This window comes from Lissotriton vulgaris, chromosome 5, assembly GCF_964263255.1.
Source record: "Lissotriton vulgaris chromosome 5, aLisVul1.2, whole genome shotgun sequence".
Taxonomy (NCBI): domain Eukaryota; kingdom Metazoa; phylum Chordata; class Amphibia; order Caudata; family Salamandridae; genus Lissotriton; species Lissotriton vulgaris.
The window spans coordinates 1062260516-1062280556 of NC_141693.1; the positions used below are offsets into that span (position 1 = coordinate 1062260516).

The 20041-nt window shown below is 41.3% G+C and overlaps 1 protein-coding gene across 4 annotated transcripts in view; it reads right to left on the reverse strand.

The window, feature by feature from the left end:
• The window catches only part of SH3PXD2A (SH3 and PX domains 2A), an 842113-nt gene that overhangs the window by 245220 nt on the left and 576852 nt on the right, over positions 1 to 20041 (reverse strand). The window contains exon 7 of one of the 4 annotated variants that reach the window (XM_086922728.1): positions 15919 to 15963. The exons of the other annotated variants lie outside the window; for them this stretch is intronic. Within the exon in view, the coding sequence (XP_086778854.1) occupies positions 15919 to 15963 (45 nt within the window). The remainder of the gene's footprint in view (positions 1 to 15918; positions 15964 to 20041) is intronic. 4 annotated transcript variants of the gene reach the window in all.

Sequence of the window (20041 nt, forward strand, 5' to 3'; positions counted from 1 at the left end):
TCATTTGATACACTATAATATATTCCTTCTACAATGCCTAACAGCAGATGTACAATAACACCGGGTTAGTGATTTTAACTATTTATGTTTGTTTAATTAATTGCACTCAAAGCCTAGTAAGCACTCAAGAGTCATTTCGGTTTCCTAAACTGCAAACGCTCTGAATAATGGTGCCAAGGGTCTCCCATGATTAATAAAAGGTCCAACCTTTCATGAAGACATATAAGCCCAATTATACCAGAGTCCGATCCGAAATAGTTACATAAATCAAATATATACAATTTCTCAAATTATTCCTCATCGACTCATTTTCTCCATACCCGGTAACTATGGGCGTCAATTATCAACATCTGTGTTCCAGATTTCTCTGAAAAGCATGCCATTTTACAAATATAAGCAACATTTGCGTGCAACGGGCAAAAACTGCTGAAATAATTTGTCCTTTTCCTTCAATCGCTTGTAACCAAATAGCTTAAGTAATTATCCTGTTTTCCCTGCTGGTCGAAAATGTTGGCCATTGCATAAGTGCAGCAGCTTTGGGTTTAGTCTAGACTTTGGACATGCCATAATTAATAATGAATTTCTAACTCTTAATCTTTATGAAGTAAACTTTTTTCCAACATCTCTGAAGACCAATCCGCTCTACAAATACATAGCCAGGAGAGAGCATGGTACAGCATTACTAATAATAATCTTAAGGCTGATGTTTTCCATAACTAAAAAAGGTAGAACGTACTACCAGAGCTTAGAAAAAGTAGAAATGAGCACTACGAATGCTGAAAATGTTATATAACGTGGCACACCATAACATGAAACAGACTTACACTGTGTAAAACATGTGGCATTTAAAACCAGCAGACTCCTTCCTTACACACACTCTGCATAATGAAAGACCAGGGGGAATGTCCATCTATGCAACATCAACGTTGTGAGGACACAACACATCCCTGTCTCCCGAAGGTTTCTGCAGAAGCACTAAAGGAGGAGGTGATGAACATGCATGAGTCAGTGAGTGGGAAGCCATTTTGAAGGCCATTCCCACACATATTATGAAATTCTCACAATGGAAGAGCCTTTGGATTGAGCAAGTGTCCATCCACATTAAGTCATTAAAGAAAATAGGGAGCAATTAATGGAGTAAAACATCACAGGATGAGGTTTAACCACTGACAGATGACAACAGTACACCTCTTGGTCACAATCTGCCACACACTCAGCCCATCACAACAAAAGTGACAAGGAAAGCAAAGGACAGCAATGCATGCAAAAAATGCAGCTTCATAGCTCCCTGATCTCTTTCCTGCAATTGGATATTTTGTTTGGCCAAAATGTGATCATCCCCTACTTGCAGCATGAAGGCCTTCCCATGCCAAGGAGATGACTAATGGCACTTGGCGCAGTCCCTCGATGATCACCCACAACCTGCCATTTTTAAATCCCTCCTCATTCATCCGCTCATACGAAGATCACTGAGCTCATCACCGCCATGTCTAACCACTTCACTGGGCTGAAGACCAAAGGCCTGTTCTTACTTTGTCGGCAGCTATTCATCTCTGCAGTATTTCCACTCACCTTGGTTAACACTCCATCGGGGAAGGACATACAGGAGTTGGAAACATCTATACATTCTGACCAGCACCGCTTTGCTTCGTTTGTAATTTCTTTGGAATTATGTTTCAACGAAAAAGAGAGGTCATTGAGTAATGAGCAGCGTACGCAGCTTTAAGTGCTCACGTTACAAACTTTGTCCAAACGATAATTGTTTCCATCTTCCGAGATATATATTAATAGAAAGAGCTAAATGATGAACAGGCAGATTTCACGGCCAACAAGTTCTGCGCATAAAGACTACACTGGAAAACAGATCACTGGAAGACAGGAAACCAAGGAGGTTTGGTACGGAAAAGAGGTAATGGAGAACCCAGCGGAGTAAAGAGAGACGCGTGTGCCAGATTCCGAGGACTTCAGGATCTGGTAAATGTCCAAAGAGAAGAAGATCTGGTCTAGTGGCCGACGACTAAGGAACAAGGCGACAAACTAAATCTTACCTTAACTTCGGTACAAGACCTAACTATGTGATCAGAGAAAGTTACTGTATCCCTGTGCTGCTGTGCTCTTATCTTCCAATATATATCTATCTATATATATATATATATATATATATATATATATATATATATATATATATATATATATATATATATATATATCTATCTATCTATCTATCTATCTATCTATCTATCTATCTATATATATATATATATATATATATATATATATATATATATGTATATATTAGTTAGAAACAATATAAATACTGGTAATAATTGAAAAAAAGACTGGACTCGAAATTGCACTGCATTGAAATCAATAAAAATTGAAAATTCTCAACTCGGAGCATATTTCGATCTGAATGTAGCACCTTGACTTACTGTCTTCCTAATCTAGGTCAACTCGTAGTAAACTTTAGCCAGAATTACAAGTGCTGGCACCCTTACACAGCTATAGTATTTGTTATGACTATTAGTAGTCATTGCATTTTGATGCTTAAAAACCCCCCATGGTTTTAACAGCTCGGGCATTGCAGATGTCTGGGCCAAACGCACAAAGATGGTACCCAGGATCTGGCCTTTAACAGCTGACATTTGTTCTTACCAAGATGGCCCCACAAACGCCTAGAATGTAAATATGGTGAAGGGCGAAAGCTGCCACTTTCAAAGTGGAGCCAAACTTCAATTTCTGTCAGCACATAATGGTAATTATTATTGTATGAATGACCTTGGAGCAGGTGTGCTTCCAGTATTACTCTTCGTGCTTAGATCTTTTGCAATTGTAATGGACGTGTCTGCAATTATAATTTATAGGGGAAAAAACACTACCACAGCCCAAAAGAATTACTTTATAAATAAAAGTCTTGTGCAGTGCTTCACAAATACAACTAGGAAGAGTAAAGTGAGCAGTAGTCAAATTCACTATTTAATGATGGCAACCCTATTTACAGGGGACATTATGTGCTTATTAGAGCATTAAAAATAACAGTAGGAGTGTGAGATCAAACGAGGGAAATATAGAGAATGCTGATAGGAAGAGGGTGTTATAAGGAAAAGGAGCTCATTGCCTACCTTCTGGGATGTAGAATTGTGATGCCAGCTATTGTTTATTGACATCAAATGCAAGCCATGTTTAGTTTTGGCATGCAGGATCACAAGTTTAAAGTAAAAGGTCTTAGTTTCCTTCACAGGACCTTTGCAACAGTCAGTAAACATTACAACTTTTTATGTCAGGGTACATATAACTAATCTCATTAGGTACATAGGACAGGTGCAAACTGAAGTGGACAGCCCTTAAAATGTGGCTGTACGTAGTAGAAGAGTTATAAAATGCACTTTAATCATAATATATACACTTAATGAACTGACGTAATTTTGTTTGTGGGCTCAACGTAATCATGCTACTAGTCTTTCTCTAGCTTCCTTCTGAGAAGATGGGTCACGCCAGTCGATTAAGACCAGTAAAGTTTAAAGTTACCGCTTCTCTCTTGACATCCATAGCCCTATTTACTAAGCAGATCCGGCCTATAGTCTGCAGTAGAAATCACGTGGAGATGGCCATTGATATGCCGAGGATACGTTACACACCGACAAAAGGTGGGATTTCATTTGTATATTTATGCTGCAGCGTTACCGCCCCACCCACCCGCACTGCGAAAATAACTAGAAAATAACTTTTACCTCTTCTCGCCCCATCTCCCAGCTTCCTTCAATCTTTAAAACACTTGAATGTCTAATCTTAATTTGTCTCAATTCTTATTTCTCCACCCATAATGTCCTCACCCTCTCCAACCCAGCTCGGTAGCAATTCGTTCCACAGCAACAGTTTTTAATCATGTTCCAAACGTTATCATCTTCATAAATCATAATATCACAACCCGTCCTCCTTGTCCTGCATCCTTCTTCTGCACTCAATATGGTCAACCGCCAAGGCTGGTGCTACATTCAGGCAGCGCTAGTCAACTAGCCCCTGTACACACTCGCTCCCGGACAACTTAATCTACTTTAACACAAAAAACACTTGTAATCGCGCCAAGCATGCATTCCCATATATCAGTAGTAGCCGGTGCCTGCGATGAGTCGCGGGTCGGAGCAGAGGTGTGAGGGGGGCATAGGGGTAATGAAACAAGGGGGCAAAATAATAACAAAAAAAACAAAAAACTTGCCTTCGGACAACCGCGTCCTGCATCACGCTCCTCTGCTTCAGGCACAGGCTCCCAGCCTGCCCCGAGGCCCATCCTGAAGCTGCTTTCACATGCGAGCAGCTTCAGGATTGGCCTGAGAGCTCTCGATTAGCGTGCCAGGACAGACTGGGAGCCTGTGCCTGCTTTCTCAAACACCAGCAAAGCAGCTGGGATTGGAGAAAGCTTCACGGAGCATGAGGGTTTGGCCGACCTTAGACGGCATGCCAAACTGTCATGCGCAGTGAAGGGAGTGCACTACCACTCCCCTTTGTGCTGTCAGCCCCCCAGGCCCCGCCCCCAAGACTCGGCAGGAAAGGAGAAATAAAACAAGTGTTGTTTTATCTTTCCTTCCCTGACGTTTTTGGGGGCAACGCTCCTCCGGCCATAGAGGAGGAGCCGCCGCTGCCGTCTATTGCTTTCACAGAGCTGACGGCCTATGAATAGCTCGGCACCCTATAGACTTCCAATCCCAGCCTTTAAAGCTAGGAATTGATCAGCCCCCTCTTCTGCCACAACAGCTAACCAGCTACACTCTTAGCAATCTGCAACACACTAGTTTAAACCACTTTTTTGTCCCTACCCCAAGCCAGATTTGTGTCCTTGTTAGAACCCTTTCTCAAAATGCTCCCTCCAGACTGACCCTGGTCTCACATCAGCTCCCATCACTCAAGAAGCTCCTGAAATCTTTACTGATGACAACTCTACACCAAGAAAGAAAGTCTGCCCCTTCCTATCCACTCCTGTGTACCTCCACTCTCTCTCCCCCTCACTCCAATGTCTCCTCAGACTCTACTATTGGCTAATCGCCCTGTGAAATATATATTTACGTAGCTAGCTTTGTTTCTATGCAAACATTAATGTGGTACGAAAAAACACATTTTCATCTGACAGATTGTAATTTGCTGGGGGTGCTGTTTTATTTCATCACTCAGCCTAGATTTTTGGGCAGGGTGCCGCATGTATGAGCAGAGAACAAAGCCAGGCAGGGTTTGAGTCAGAGAGGTCGGTATACATTCTTCGACCTGCAGAGCCAAGCTGTCTGATAGAACTGCAGCGGGGCGGGGGGCCGGGACGCCCTTTTTCTTGTGGAACATGGCCAAGACAAGAGTCCTCTAAGAGCGAACACTTTGTGCTAGCTAACAAAAGGACTGAAGCACTCTATCACAAAAAGGTTAACCCTGTTTAATCTATTTATCAGGCGACAGCAGAGAAACATAACTTGGCAGCAGACGGGGGGGGGCCTGGCAGCCCAATCAAGAAGTGTATCAGAGAGGGGGAAAGAGGCCGTTTGTGGTTAGTTGAAACTGATAGAAAACCCCTGGTTTTCTTTCTCGTGATGATTGAGAGAAGACAGCTGAGTTTAAGCAAGGGTTATGCCAGGCAATCGGCCAACAAAAAAGTTCAAGCATCAAAGACAGAAGAGCAGATATCTGCGAATTTCTTGATTTATGGGTAAAGGATTTGGAATGGTAATAAGTGACTCACTAAATAAAAAGTCAGAAAATCAAATGCTTGAAAAGAATGTACAGTCTACAATTGAAATGAACTGTTCGAAGCCAGGGCTGGCTAAAGGGCTAGGTGCAGTTTTAGTGAGGCAAGGGGAAACTTTGGAATGGGTTCTTAGGATCGGGAGTGCACAGCAATGGAAAACAGATGGCGCCGGAAGTGGAAGTCCCCACTCTCCTGCCACAGGAGGAAAGTGGTGCTAGAGGGAATGCGCAGTGCAGTAAGCAAAAGGCCCTACATTGCTGTGGTCACTGTGAAAGGAATAGAGCCCTTCAGAGAGGATACACAGCAGTAAATTTACCGACGGGGTTAAAAGCTGCTCAGAATCTTTGAAAATGGGAGTGATGTTGCCGGAAGAATGGTGACTGTCAGACAAACAAGGCATTACTGTATAGAGTAAATGAAACATATACATACCTGCCAACTCACACTGTAAATAGTGGTTTTCCAGCTCGTTTTCTGAGACTTTGAAATTCGGAAATTTATTAAGGGGTGTGATAACACCCCAGGACATCGGCTTTTGCCTCATCAAGCTATTTTTTGGGGACGAGGGGCTTGAGGGCGGGGTGGGGTTCAAAAGTGCCTCACAGGATGCTTGTTTCCGGTCCAGGGAAGACATGGCTTGGCAGTTCGGGCTGGACTGTTCCCATGAGGCACAGGGTCAGACTGATTTGCATATGGCCATGTCTGAACTGGGGTGGCTGAGTGAGCTAAAGAATGGTGATGGATTAAACCCAGATCAGTTGACTGGGGGTGAGTGTTTGATTTGCTCAAACGCTCAGTCCATCATTTCCTTTTGTATCGCATAGGTACTTCTTGGCATGAGGCCCGCCCCCATTTCAAGGCCCAGATCCCTCCTCACATGGTGTGATTGTTCTTTTAGTCAGAAGGTATGCGTATATGAAGCCAATGTGGTAAAGGCAGTTCCTGCTACGGTTGTAGCGTGTAGAGATAATTAAGCAACAGGTGTCGCAAGTATACACACTAAGCTTAATGCGTGTTTGATTAGATTTCTGCAGTTTTGTCACCTCTGTCAAAGTTAATCAAAAACATAATTGTCATTTGGATCTAGAATGATTTCTTCCTAAAGTATCAGTAAAAATTAACAAAATAGCAACTATGTGGTGTCTGAATCAACCAGCAAGAAAACATGAAATGTTTTCTCTTTATCATAACTAATAAGCAAGATCACTAAAGGACTGTTTTTCTCATGCATTATGCAAGTGCGATACTGAGAAGGGTACCTTTTGGTTTGCTTGTATGTAATGCACCATGTACTCAGTCACGTATGACATACTCTGGGGAATAAATGAGGACCCACAACCGCACTATGATGAAAAGTGGTGTAAACTATGTTGTAAAAGTTGGTTAAATAAAAATTGACTATGGTAGCCAATATTATGAGTGGCAAACTGGCCGGCCTTACTCAATCCTTCAAAGATGTTGTACCCACAAGGTAGAGGTTCTTGTTAATGAAATTTGAGGCTGACTGTACTTGAAAGGCAAGGATTTCCTTGAGATGGGCAGCTTCACCAACATAAAGAATCCTAGTCATTTATCCTCCATTTGGTGAGAGAACTAGACACCCTTTCTTTTATCACCATGGAGCACTAAGTGGACCTTCCCATGGTGGAATTTGACACTCATTCAGCCGGACATCTGCACTAGGTCCATTGATGAAGAATATGTTATGGATGCTACATATCTGGAAATATTGCAGCACTTCTATCGTTTACTGGAAGACTGTCTTCTCAGGAGTACAATACTAGGATCTAGACAAGCAGCACAACGAATGTACTGGAATGCTACATTAGCAAATGTCCACTTTTTGTTTGCCGTGTCCTTTGTAAGATGTGCTAATCGTAAGCAAAATCTCCTTCTGAAGCTCATAAAAAAACAAATGTTGTGACCCTAGTTAAATAGGTATACTGCCAAAACGTATTCAATAGCTTCCTTACACTATTTTTTTATTAAACAGTTGTTCAGTGTACAACCACATAGTTGATTGATCAATTGCACTACAGGCATTACAGAGAAAAAGACACTGCACTTACACAGTCTTTGGTAGGATCAGATGGAAATTTATAACATACATTTATATAAACAACCCAGTGTGGTAATGTCAAATACATGGTCGGAGTCCATTCAACAGAGTATAGCTCGCCCTTTTGCAGAAATCACTCACTGTCCCCTGTAGACACACCATTGTGTCAAAACTTTCTCCCATTTCTCTGATATACGACCCATTCCACCTGCTGGCACCAGACCAAATCAGTTTCCCAGTCCGCCACACACAGAGGCCGACCCATCCCCCAGACCCGTGCTATGTTCCTTTTAATCACCCCAGCAGCCAGAGCAAGCAATATCTTCTGGTATTTGGACCAACTTCCTCTCCAGTTATATTCAGGAGAGGCCACCGAGCTTCAAGAGGACTTGTGACCTGGACCATAACTTGTGTCATCCCCTTCTAGTATTGTTTGATTTTTGGGCATTCCCATAATATATGGAAAAAGGAATCCAGCATAGCATACCGCACAAAGAAGACAGAGGGCTGTGTCGTATCCCACTAGTCGGTGTAGGAGTGATCTAGAGTAGTAAAATATGTGGAGTATCCTTAGTTGTATTAAGCAGAAACAGACTCGTATAGCAACCTCTCTGGGACTCTGAATTGCTTTCACTCAGTTACCGTCTTTAAAAAGTTCAATGTCCCCCCTCCCATGCTTCCTTGGAGCACTTACAGGGCTCATGGGAGTTGTTAATTTTCTGTATGTCAGAGAGGTCGCTTTAGCCTTTATGGGATCCAGCAATAGTCAGTCCAATTGTGCTGACTCTAGCAACTGTTCTCTCTCCAATATATGTTGCCTCAGTGCGTGTCCCAACCGCTCTGTTTTAGCTGTGTCATATTCAGTCTGTAGCTCCTCAAAGGTTATAAGAGCCTGCCCTCATCACACACCCCCAAATTGGTCAATGCATAGCAACCCCAATTTGGAAAACCCTGTTAGATTCCCAACTTCCAACAGGAGGTCACTGTCCGACAATGGTGTCCTATCTGTCAGCCGTCCTTCCCTAATAATCTGGCAGCCTCTTGCCATACTATTACTACCGCCTGAGTGTGGGCTGGCAATACTCCTCTTCTTTTCCAGTACAAAAGCGATGGGTAGCCGTGACCACTATTGGCCTCTGTGTCTACTCGATTTGCCGACTCGTGTCTGTCTGCAAATGCCCAGTCATTGTTGGTATTAACTGGGCTGCCCAGTAGTATTTGCATAAGTCAGTGACTGAAAGCCCCCATTCATACACCCCTCTTTGGAGCTCACAGAGAGCAATCTTCGAGCTGTCCCCATTCCACAGAGGTTTCCACAGTTCACTATCAACTTTCTGGAAGAAGTCAGCAGGAATTTTGTAGGGAGTATTCTGTAGAACATAGAGTAGATGTGGGATGGTCATCATTTTAAAGAGAACAGCCCTGCCCATTAAGGACATCGGAAGCGTTGGCCAATGGGCAACATCGTTACAATGGCGCTCCAGCAGAGGGAGTAGATTTCTTCTCAAGAATTCCCCAGCATCTCGCTTTATGTAGATCCCTAGATATTTGAAACCTTCCTGTACACTCGGGGCTATGCATCTAGACGACAGGGCTGGGGCACCCCCGGCAACTGGGAACATGAGGGACTTGTCCCAGTTAACCTGATAACTGGAGTAGTCACTGAAGAGCTGGAAAATATGAAATATCCTGTCGACTGTGAGGTGGGACTGCATGGCATAGAGCAATATATCATTGGTATAAAGGGAGATCTGTTCTTTCCAGTCCCCTTCACCTTCGATACCCCATACAAGTGGGTCGTGACCGACCCAGGCTGCCAGAGGCTCAAGCACAAATATCATTGGGGGCAGGGGACATCCCTGCCTCATGCACCAGCAACTTGGTTTCAAGGTTTAAAGTGATATTGGTCTGTAGGAACCAGAGGTTGCAGGTGGCTTACCTTTCTTAGGGATAACCACAATGGTGGCTGTTCTTTGGTCTTCTGGCAAACAGCCCGCGACTTTGGACGCTTGAAACATGTCTAGTATATGCCCTGCAACTTTATCCACAATGCATTAATATAGTTCCACTTGCAGGCTATTTGTCCCTGTTGCCTTCCCAGACTGCTGCTCTCAGATAGCACCTTTGATCTCCTCAACCGTGAAATCAAGTTCTAGTGTATCCCTGTCATCGTCTGAGATTGTAGGAAGGGAAGGTCTCTAAGGAGATCAGCACAATCTTTCCCAGACCTATTGGTTATGGATTTGTACTTGTCTTCATAGTACTTTGGAAAGTCCAAGGCTCTAGCTGCCCCGGGTGTACGTCCCTGTGGATCCTGAATTTCTAAAACCCAGTTCCTCTCCTTTTTGTCTAGCCAGGCAATCAACGTACTGGCCTTATCATAAATTTCATATAGTCGTCGCTGAGAAACCAACGCATAAGCGTGAGCCTTGTTCTCTGCGCTTCCATTCACTATTGACATGATATATGGCAGTGTCCAGGGCTCTACTATGCTTTGGTCCAAAACAGAGAAGTTTTGACTATGCAACTATTCAGTGGTAATTTTACTATCTTCTTTAGGAGTTCTCCGATTACTCATGTTATTAGGAAGGCAACTAGTAATTATTCTCATATTAAAACTCCCGGTAGTTGAGGGAAAACATGCCTGGTCATGTGAGGTTAGTTGAATGTTTCTGAAAACTTGCTGCGGAATGGCTGCTATTTAGGGTTTTTGGTTGTAGCCCAGATGTCTACAGCAGGTATCACTCTTTTCACCCACCCTCCGTTAAGAATTGATAGATCAAATGCAAAATAAAGAAAGAGAAGTTGGCTATTCTACCATTTGAAGGTAGGTACAACAACAGAGGGGGGTTAATAATTCTGGGTAGGTTCGTACTAAAGCTGCATGCTACAATAACCCCAAAACGAGTATATGGGTTGCAAGTGGTCTAGAACCAGGCATCTTGCTTACTCCCCCACTCACAGGATCCAACACAAACCTCTGGTGTGATTTCTTCTCTCCGTTCGTTAAATCTTCTATTTTAAATTATTTCAATATGTGGCTTGTCATTTTAATATACATTACCACCCTGTATGGTATGATGAGATATACTGTGCTAATTAGAAAACTTGGAATATCGCCACTAACTACAGTTTTTTGTCTGCATACCAAGTTCAGCAAGTGTGAAACTGGACCATGAAGCGTATATAGTGGGTGTGTTTATCTCCATTTTTGGTGAGATTAGTAACGCAGCAGGCATTATCCATCGTTCCCACATGCATTTGGATACTAAGAGCCATATACTGCATTTTCTTCTTATTACATATGTTTTACCTTCACCAGGCCCATAATTACAGGAGGGTCAATTAACTGCCTCAGGAGAGGTCCTTAACAAATGTTAACGGTCTAAGCAGAAGGCAGAAATGCTTTAGGAAAGTTAATAACTGGGACACTACTAAGTACATTAAAACTGTGGGGTTGAGCTGCAGGCGGAGTTGTAATGTAAGCTCCTGTGGACGGTAACAGAAGGAGTCTCAAACAGCTATAGAATGGTGGGCAAGATTTTGCCCTGTCCTTGAGTTTGTAAAACGAGCTCTCATGCCTTGATGCGAAAGGAGGACAATTTGAAATGTGATTTGTTGCAGCTCTGTAAATATTCTTTTGTAGCTTTGTTTGTATTCGGCCACTAATGTTTTTTTACTGTTGAGTTAGTGCCTGCATAGAGGATGCAAAGCCCTTGTGCCCTGCTTTTATGAGGTCTAACCTAACTGCTTCATTGGAAATTTGTCTATGCTCTATCCTTGGTATAAACACCAAGCCAACAATATCTACAGTCAAATTGTTGGAAAATTTACGTCTCGTTCAGGTGTCTTAGCTTCTTTTAATGTCACCTATATCATCACCACCCTGCATCAATCTTAGTTTGAGATCATGTTACAGCAGCAGCCTTAGAGATTTGCAAAATCAGCCGTACAGCCACCTTTAACCCGTTAAGCGCGCCGCAAATGCTGCTCCAGTGCGGACGTTCCATTGCGCGGGCGGGTTCGGAACGTTCAGCGGACGTGCGCAGCACTAGCGAGGTAGTGCACGCGACGTCCGCCGAACGTTCGCAGCACTTAAAGGGTTAATAACACACCCCTTTGCTTTTATTGCCCATTTTATGCTGTAGAAGGACTATATAACGCTTATAGTGCAGCACATCCAGCTTTTTCCAAAACTGTTTAGCCTTTATCGGTTTACCTTTTGAATCTCTGAATCTTTCCAATGCAGTGGGCTATGTCTACATTGTAACCTTTTACATAGAAAGCAGAGTCCAACACTGCACCTGTGAGAAATAGCGGACCTGCTTTCCGTGGGACTAGGAGGAGGGCATCAATCTCCGCTATCTGTGCAGTGGAACCACCTAATGTTTAACTGTGAGTTTGTAGCAGCTTGAAGCCACTACACCAGAAAACTCCCAGCACTGTAGCACAAGTAACAAATATTTGTATTTCGTGCCAATAGCAAGCTGCATCAAGCCGTCCATACAGAAACGTTTGAGGGATCTGTGGTATTTCCAGTTGATAATGTAAACACTTATATGTATTCAAAAGGTAATTTACTCATATTTGGAGTTCATGCTCACTGCATGCAGTGCAAGTACAATGCATGCACATTTGGTATGCTAGATTGTGTAGATGCCACGAAGGCAGGTATAGGAGAAACTATTAGAATTTGTTTTCCCTGAGCAAGAGGACTCTCCTTCAAAATGTCCATTTGCATGTCCATAAGCATTTTCTGAGCCACAGTAAATTGCTCCTAAGCTGCTGAATAAAAGCGCAATAGGTAGGATGTGGGGTAATTTGTTGTTCATTGAATAAAACATATGTGTAGGCTGATGTGCTTGGAACAACCCTGATAATTAGGTGTTTCTTACTATCCTGTGTTTGGAAATATTTATTCTCTAGCATATCCACCTTTAGCCTATGTAACATAGCCGTACGTGTATCTGTCCAAATCTTTTCTGAAAAGGAGAGCAACATTAAATTGAATTATGGCATCACCTGTTCAGCCCTTCCAAAATTACAGAATCCCATTTGAGCTTGTAATTTTCACAATATATTTGGGTGCCGCAAAGTAGCACATTATTTAATTTCCTCAGCTTAGTGTGGCAGATCAGCTTTTTGCTTTTTAAAATGAGCTTTTGAATCTGAACTATTCTCTTCCTTCTTCATACTATGCTCAGTATCCCGAGACTTCCACTTCTCAGCTTTCAGACTTGTGTATTTATATCTTCTACAATACTTGGTTTGGCTGCTCCATTCATCTGCGGAGTATTGCTCCGAACGCCTACTCTCGTGAAGAATGGCCACTAGAATATTGATGCCAATCGGGATTTTTTATTTTATCATCGTCTCTCAGATTATACCTACCCTCATTGGACTTCTGTTTTGTGTAGGGGTCCAGTTCATCTTTTCTGTTTAACCTTCAATTTTTTTAACGTCTGTTGTGTTATCTTACTATGCCGTTTCTCTCTCTCAGCTTTAACCTTTAACTAAGAACTATTGGAGAGATAAAACCACATTAACTATTTCATTTTCAAACATAAATCAACCACCAGACCAATCTCCTGCTTATTCTTCATGTTTTTGGACATCTGGTCATAATACCATATAGGGAGTACCATGTGTAATGGTATGTATGCTAGCAAATATGCTTCCACGGGTACCACGTACTTCAGCTGGTTACACCATTCCCTTGGGAAGGCACAGTTGATATTCTAAGCTTGTCTTGGGGCTATGTGGGAGCTAGCCGGCCCATATGGATTCGTTTTGCAAGCAATCCAAAATAGTATTTAATCTCACTTTACGGGCTCTTTGCCCATTTCTATATTAATAGCCTGCAGACTTATTGTTTGTGTCGAGAGTCCTTGTGTGAATACTGAAGTCCCTACATTTGTCTCTACCATCTGTAATACTTACTGTTGTAGAGGCACTAATTCTGTTAATAACGGTCTTATTTGATCAGCAATCAAATTCTGGTCATGAGGTACATCCGGCTAACACCAGCCATGTGGGCTCTCAAAAGGATAATGAACTCATCTAACTGGCTCCACCATGTAGTGAGGATTCCCAATTGAACCATAATGCATGTTCTTGCTAAATTATATAAATCTCCTGACTTTCATGTGATATAGAGCATGTAAGAGAGCCTGCTGGGTAGTATGCAGGTATACTGTATTTTTAAAGTGCAAACCCTAGCCAAATAGGCAGCAGAGCGCTGTAGGTGGCAAACAAGGAGGAGTGTATCCTTTGTAGCAGGAAACTCTTGTGACGTCAAATGATTAGTTACTGACCCCTTAACAATGGCCCTTATTTGTAGAGTCCCATCTGCCAACAGATTCAGAATGCAATTCGAAATGTTATCAAATTTTGATGAAATCCTTTTACTATAACTGCTTACCAAGCCCTCTAACAGAATAGGGAGTTTGTATCTAATGGAAGAATAACTAACATTACAATGGATGTCCCAATATTAGTAATACTTGACAAGAACCTGTGTGTGACCCTTCAAGACACTCAGATATCCAAGTTCCATGTTGGGCGCCATGTTATGTTTTCTCAAGGGTTGTTAATATGGCCCGTTTATCCTTCTTGGCCTCATTCAAGCACAGGCATGGACCAATTTACCAATATGAGCAAAAGGAATGCACATGATACAACCCATACATCTCCCTCAAACTACATGGAGCTACTGAGCATGTCACAAATTAGGCAGGAAACAAACCTGCCGAGACTGTCAGGCATTCTGAATAATTGTGAAATCTGGTACCTGTTCGCTATGGGTGCATACACAGCAATCCTCACTGTTATTTTTTAAGGCTTACTCAGCCAAATGTTGTGTAGATTAAAGTATGGTTTCGGAAATCAATTAAAACGTAGCAAACGCAGTAGAAGAGTATGTAAATATTAAGAAAACGCACAACAATTTAAATGGTACCCTTTCAAAGGATGTCTAAATGCCTAATTATTAGCTTCAAAAGTTAAAATCACACATGCATTCCTCAGCTTCCTCTGTTTTTCCAATCCTACACCTATCTGACAGATTAGGTTAAATTATGCCTCTGCAGAAGGACTGTTGTGCGAAGATGACCTGAGGTGTGGCTCTGCTTGAAGCCATGCTGCTCTGCTTTCTGCAGTACTTTTCTCTCTCAATGTGAGAGTTGTGAACAGCAAATCTATACCATCTAAATAGTTTATTTTGTAAAAAATAAAATTTGCGGCTATGATTTCAGGCAGGAGAAATTATGTGAGAATCTACTCGAACATTCATGTTAAAGCCTAAAGCTTATGCCTCTTCCTAAACACCATATATTCAAATGAAAAGATGAACATGTGCACTAGATTCAGAACACATGATAAATGTAATACACATGGGTGCAAACTAATGAAATGCTTCATCTACAGCAAATCAGTAATGGTTTATATGACCTGATGCCTCAATGAGCAACTAATCAAAGGCATGATATTGGGTGGTTCCTCAGAGAAACATTAAGCAAAATATATAACAATGCTGACACTACTTATGTACTCTTCAAGGGAGAAATTTACTAAATGTATGAGAGTCTGGCAAATAAATCATTACTGGATAAGTCAACTTGAAAAAAGTGAAGTGCTGCAAGCTGCTACTGCTGCAGCAATGATTTGGTGACAATAGCCTACACCCCCTGTATACTTTTTCCTCTCCTCTCCAAGATTTAAAAATTGTTTTAATTTTGAGGGCTAGAGCATGGTGTTAAGAAGAGTGAGAAGACCTCCCTTCCAAGTAAGCTAGAAATTATATTGATCTGTGATAATGCCTATGCTGGGGGAAATTGAATACATTAGTGCATTTGGATATGAGAAGGCCAGGGAAAGTGGATGTATTAAGGACAATATTCTCTGCTCCATCAACTCAGGGTTAATACATTGAGAAATATTTTTCAACTAGACCATTCTTTTTTAAAAATGAGAAAAAACATCAAACATGAAAATCATTGCAAGCATGTTCAATGTTAACTTTTAATGTTTTGTGCAAAAACATGTGCTGTCTTAAAGAAGGCACTACAACCACAAAACACCCATTGCCATGCAGAAGACCATAACTGCAAAACAACATGGACACACTAGGCAATACCTGCGATGTCTGTCTTTTGTGTCGCAGACAAATTGGACATCCAGACTTGAAGATCCCAGAAAGGCAGCAGAAAAATCAATCACAAAATCAAATATCATTAGAACAATGGCATTCACAGATTAACATTACAACTCATTGAACTTTGTATACAATGTTAGAAAGGCATATAGGTTAAAGAAATCAAACACTAAGCCCTTGTAATGAGTAGCCAATTAAATTGCTAAAATGTTCTCCTCCTCTAATTACCATTATCAAACCCATCGGATTTAACGGCTGACTCAAAAGGAGGGCCTTAGTGGTCACATTATATTGGGTGATTTATTCAGGAATATAGTTGCCATCTGTTTTGCTTATGACATATCTAGGCATTGATCTCGGAGAAGGCTGCCTACGGTGCCACTTATGGGGTGGGACATTCACGAAACAAGTGTAAAAAGTTCGGGTGAAAAAAAAAAAAAAAAAGGAGTGTGCAAAATAACCACTTTGGCTAGAGTGCAAAAAAGAAACTTCAATTAGAACTGCATTATTGAACTATTCAAAAAGCAGGCATTCAGAAATTTACATAACACTATAAGTTGAAGTAAGTACTGCTGTACGTTTTGAAACATAGTCCTTGAATTTACAAACATCTCCAGTATTTAAACAATCTTCCAAAGAATTATATCTATTTCCATATTGGCAAATACAGATAATAAAACAAAAGCATTTTGAGCCATTAACATTATTAGAGGGGACGGTGCTAAAATGTTAAATTGAGGTAACTCAGGAAAAGCATTTTGCTTTCTTCTTAATAAATGTCTTTCTAAATGGATTTTAAGAGCCACACTTATAATTTTAAACACTGAAACGTCGGTGCTACTGCTATACTACAAATATAAACAAAACTCAAGATACACCACACAATCTCTCAGTCAGTACACCAAAGGCCGTCCTTAACAAAGGCACCCAACACACTGATATAACATAATTAGCTATCACTGGACACCAAACAATACTTTTCACCGAATAATACTTTTAAACAACACCTTTCCAGATACACTTAGAATTTGCCTTACTCAAACAGAATACCCATGGCAGACCTCTCACACAACACAGCATTAAAGGTATCAACTCAACAGTTCTACTCCTCGCCACACCAAATTTCATGTTAGAAATATTCAGATAAACATAGCATAAACTTAACGCACAAGTGCAAGCACATTGCCCCATAGCAACATTTTAGGATAGAAATTAGTGTGTAGACAACAGTCTTTGCAGGTTGAAGGTGAACGAGCCATCAGAAAAATGATAAATGTCCAATATCTTCGTCCATACAAATAGATTGCTGCACCCAACGCATTTTTCTTTAGCATTAAACAACATCAACCATTAATATTCTAGACATCCAACAAATCCTTACTAACCAAAATCAAAACTCACAGCCATATACAAACTATCAATGAAAATCCATAAAACTTAAGAAAGAACTCCCAGACTTTGAAAGCGATATGATGCAATATAAAAGGTAGACATATGCTGTTAACAAATCATACAGAGGTTTCTGGAAAGATTTATAACCACAAACCCCAAAAATGTAATACATATCCACCATTTTTATCCAAAGTGCTTAACATTCACGTGACTCAAAAGATTTTTAAGATTATGATACAGCAATGTATTAGCGAATTGAAAAACGCATTTAAATTGGAATGGCATTGCAATCCATTCTACTAGGAAGGCATTGCTCATGCTGGACAGACAGAAGGCATTGTGAATTTATAATCTGCTTTAGATATAGTCAAAAGATCAAAAATGTAATATTTTGTAAAGCACCAAGTAACAGCTACTTGTACTGCTCTCGGGCATCAATTTTTTATACCTAGGGAATCCCAGCTTCACCACTGGACACGTCGTATGATCCTAGGGAGGATAGTTCAACTCCTCGTGCTTCCAGTCCCATAGGGGCCAAAATAGTGAGCACCAACGTGTAGGCTTAACACCTTATCAAAGACTGCGCAAAAAATGTACTGAAGTGCTTTTAACATTTTGAGGCATTGAATTCATTCTAACTTCTTTCTGTAGCAAGAGGTTATCCTTTGCTGGACTTTGGGTGGTTACTTCAGACATTCACTGAGGTCAAAGAAGAGCAGCATACAATTAACACCTGATATCTAGAATATACTTAAGCACCCAAGGAATAACTTGACTAGAAGTGCCCCTGCATTCTGTTGAAAGTAGATTCTGTTTTCTTGCAATTTTTTATCTTATATTGTTTTTCAAAATGTCAAGACTCTTTCCAATGGTGTGGCTCTATGCTGAATACTATGAATAGACTATTAATCTATTTATAAAGTTCAGAAAGCCTCCAAAGGGCTGTCTTTAAGTAGTGTATTTGCATTACATAAAGCAAAATGTGGCCAGTAGAAGGGCATAGACATGTAAAGGTAGAATAGCAAAGATTTCTAAAACCTCACCATTTTAATATTAGGAATGCAGTGTTTAGAATAGGTCTCTAAAGGGAAAGAAAAATATTATTTTTTGAAGGTTGCATCTTATGGGGGTTGTAATTATTAATTGTATGTTAATAGTGAAGACTCCAGAGAGCTAAGATGTAATATACATATATTGCATGCTTTCACACTGATTCAGAGCTAGTTCCATTGTAGAGTATGTCTAGGTCAATGCCTTGTTTACCACCATCGCAGAAGGAGGAAGGGTGGCGGAATACAAAATTTGCATTCATTTTATTTTTAACTTTTTTTTTTTGCAAGAGTTTACTACTTGTTGCTGCATTGTCTTCTCTCTCTGCCTTATTCCTTGAATATAAGAAAGCATCCCATGTTCAGAGCTTTTTTTGAGCCGGCACCGGAACTCAATTGTCAGCACCAGCAATCAGTTGTGGCCGGGTTCAACAATAAAAAAATAAAAATATTAAAACCTAACTTTCTGCCAGCCCGGGTCACACGTCTTCACTGCTCGGTCTGCTCCCGCTCTCCGGCCTCCAGCAGGATCAGTAAGCAGGCAGCCTCCCTCCCCTACGCCAATCACAACGCTCCAGTGGAGCGTTGTGAATGGTCTGGACGCTGCCCAACCAGGGGCTGTAGGGGATTGCATGTTCACCATGAAGGCTGCAGTGCAGCCTGCATGGAGAAGTGCAGAGTGCGCATGACAGGTTTGGGTGGCCCGAGAGTCCCGAGGAAGCCAGTCATGCATACTCAGGAGGGGGGAAACCACTCCTGCCCTGCCCGGGCAGCTCCGTCCACCAGCTCGCCCGCAATGCGGAAATAAACATAAAATGGTAACCAAAAGTTATTACCATTTTATGTTTTGGCTTTCTCACACTGCGAGAAAGCAGTGAGGCGACGCTCCTCCTCCCTAGTGGAGGAGCCGCTCCTGCCAGCACTTAATTGTTAGGACCAACACTTTGACAGTCTACCACATGGTGGCGCTGTTTGTCCTACTTAGAAATGAGCGAACAACTGTTGTTAATTAATTCAAAATACATTCAAACTTACTAGTATCTGCCACCCAAATCATTCTTATAGCTTTGAGGACATGGAACAGTCTGAATTTGTCGCACTTGTAGGAGTGTGATGGTTAGTATTTGTGTTGGTACTCTCACTGGCAGCGCTGGCAGGCCAATGGGTGGTACAAGCTGCAGAGGCATCTTGACCAGAGCTCTGGCACTTATTATTTTACAAATTAAGCACTGCCCATGTCTGCGAGATAAACAACTGTTCCTGAGAACTGTCAAAGCAGAATGAGGTCCTTTTTATGGAATATATTGATGCACTGAAATATGTGAATGCTAGCCATCTAGGACATCCTCTCAGTATTGATTAAACGCACAAATATTTAATGCAAGCAGGCTTGTGGCATTAGCCAAGGGAGTGAGGGAAAGAACATCACTTCATCAATGTGTGCTGATTCACCTTCTCTGTGCACTTTACAAAATGATAAATAAATTATGGGAAACTCCAGCGATAATCCATAAGTGCTCTTCCATTGAGTTCTTTTTTTTTTTAACTTGGATTTGTCATGCTCCAGAGTGCAGCGTCACTAACAGCTGCACAACAGAATCTTCAAGAAAAGTATGATCTATTAATAATTTGAGTAATTAAAATAATTTCCTGTAACTTTGCAG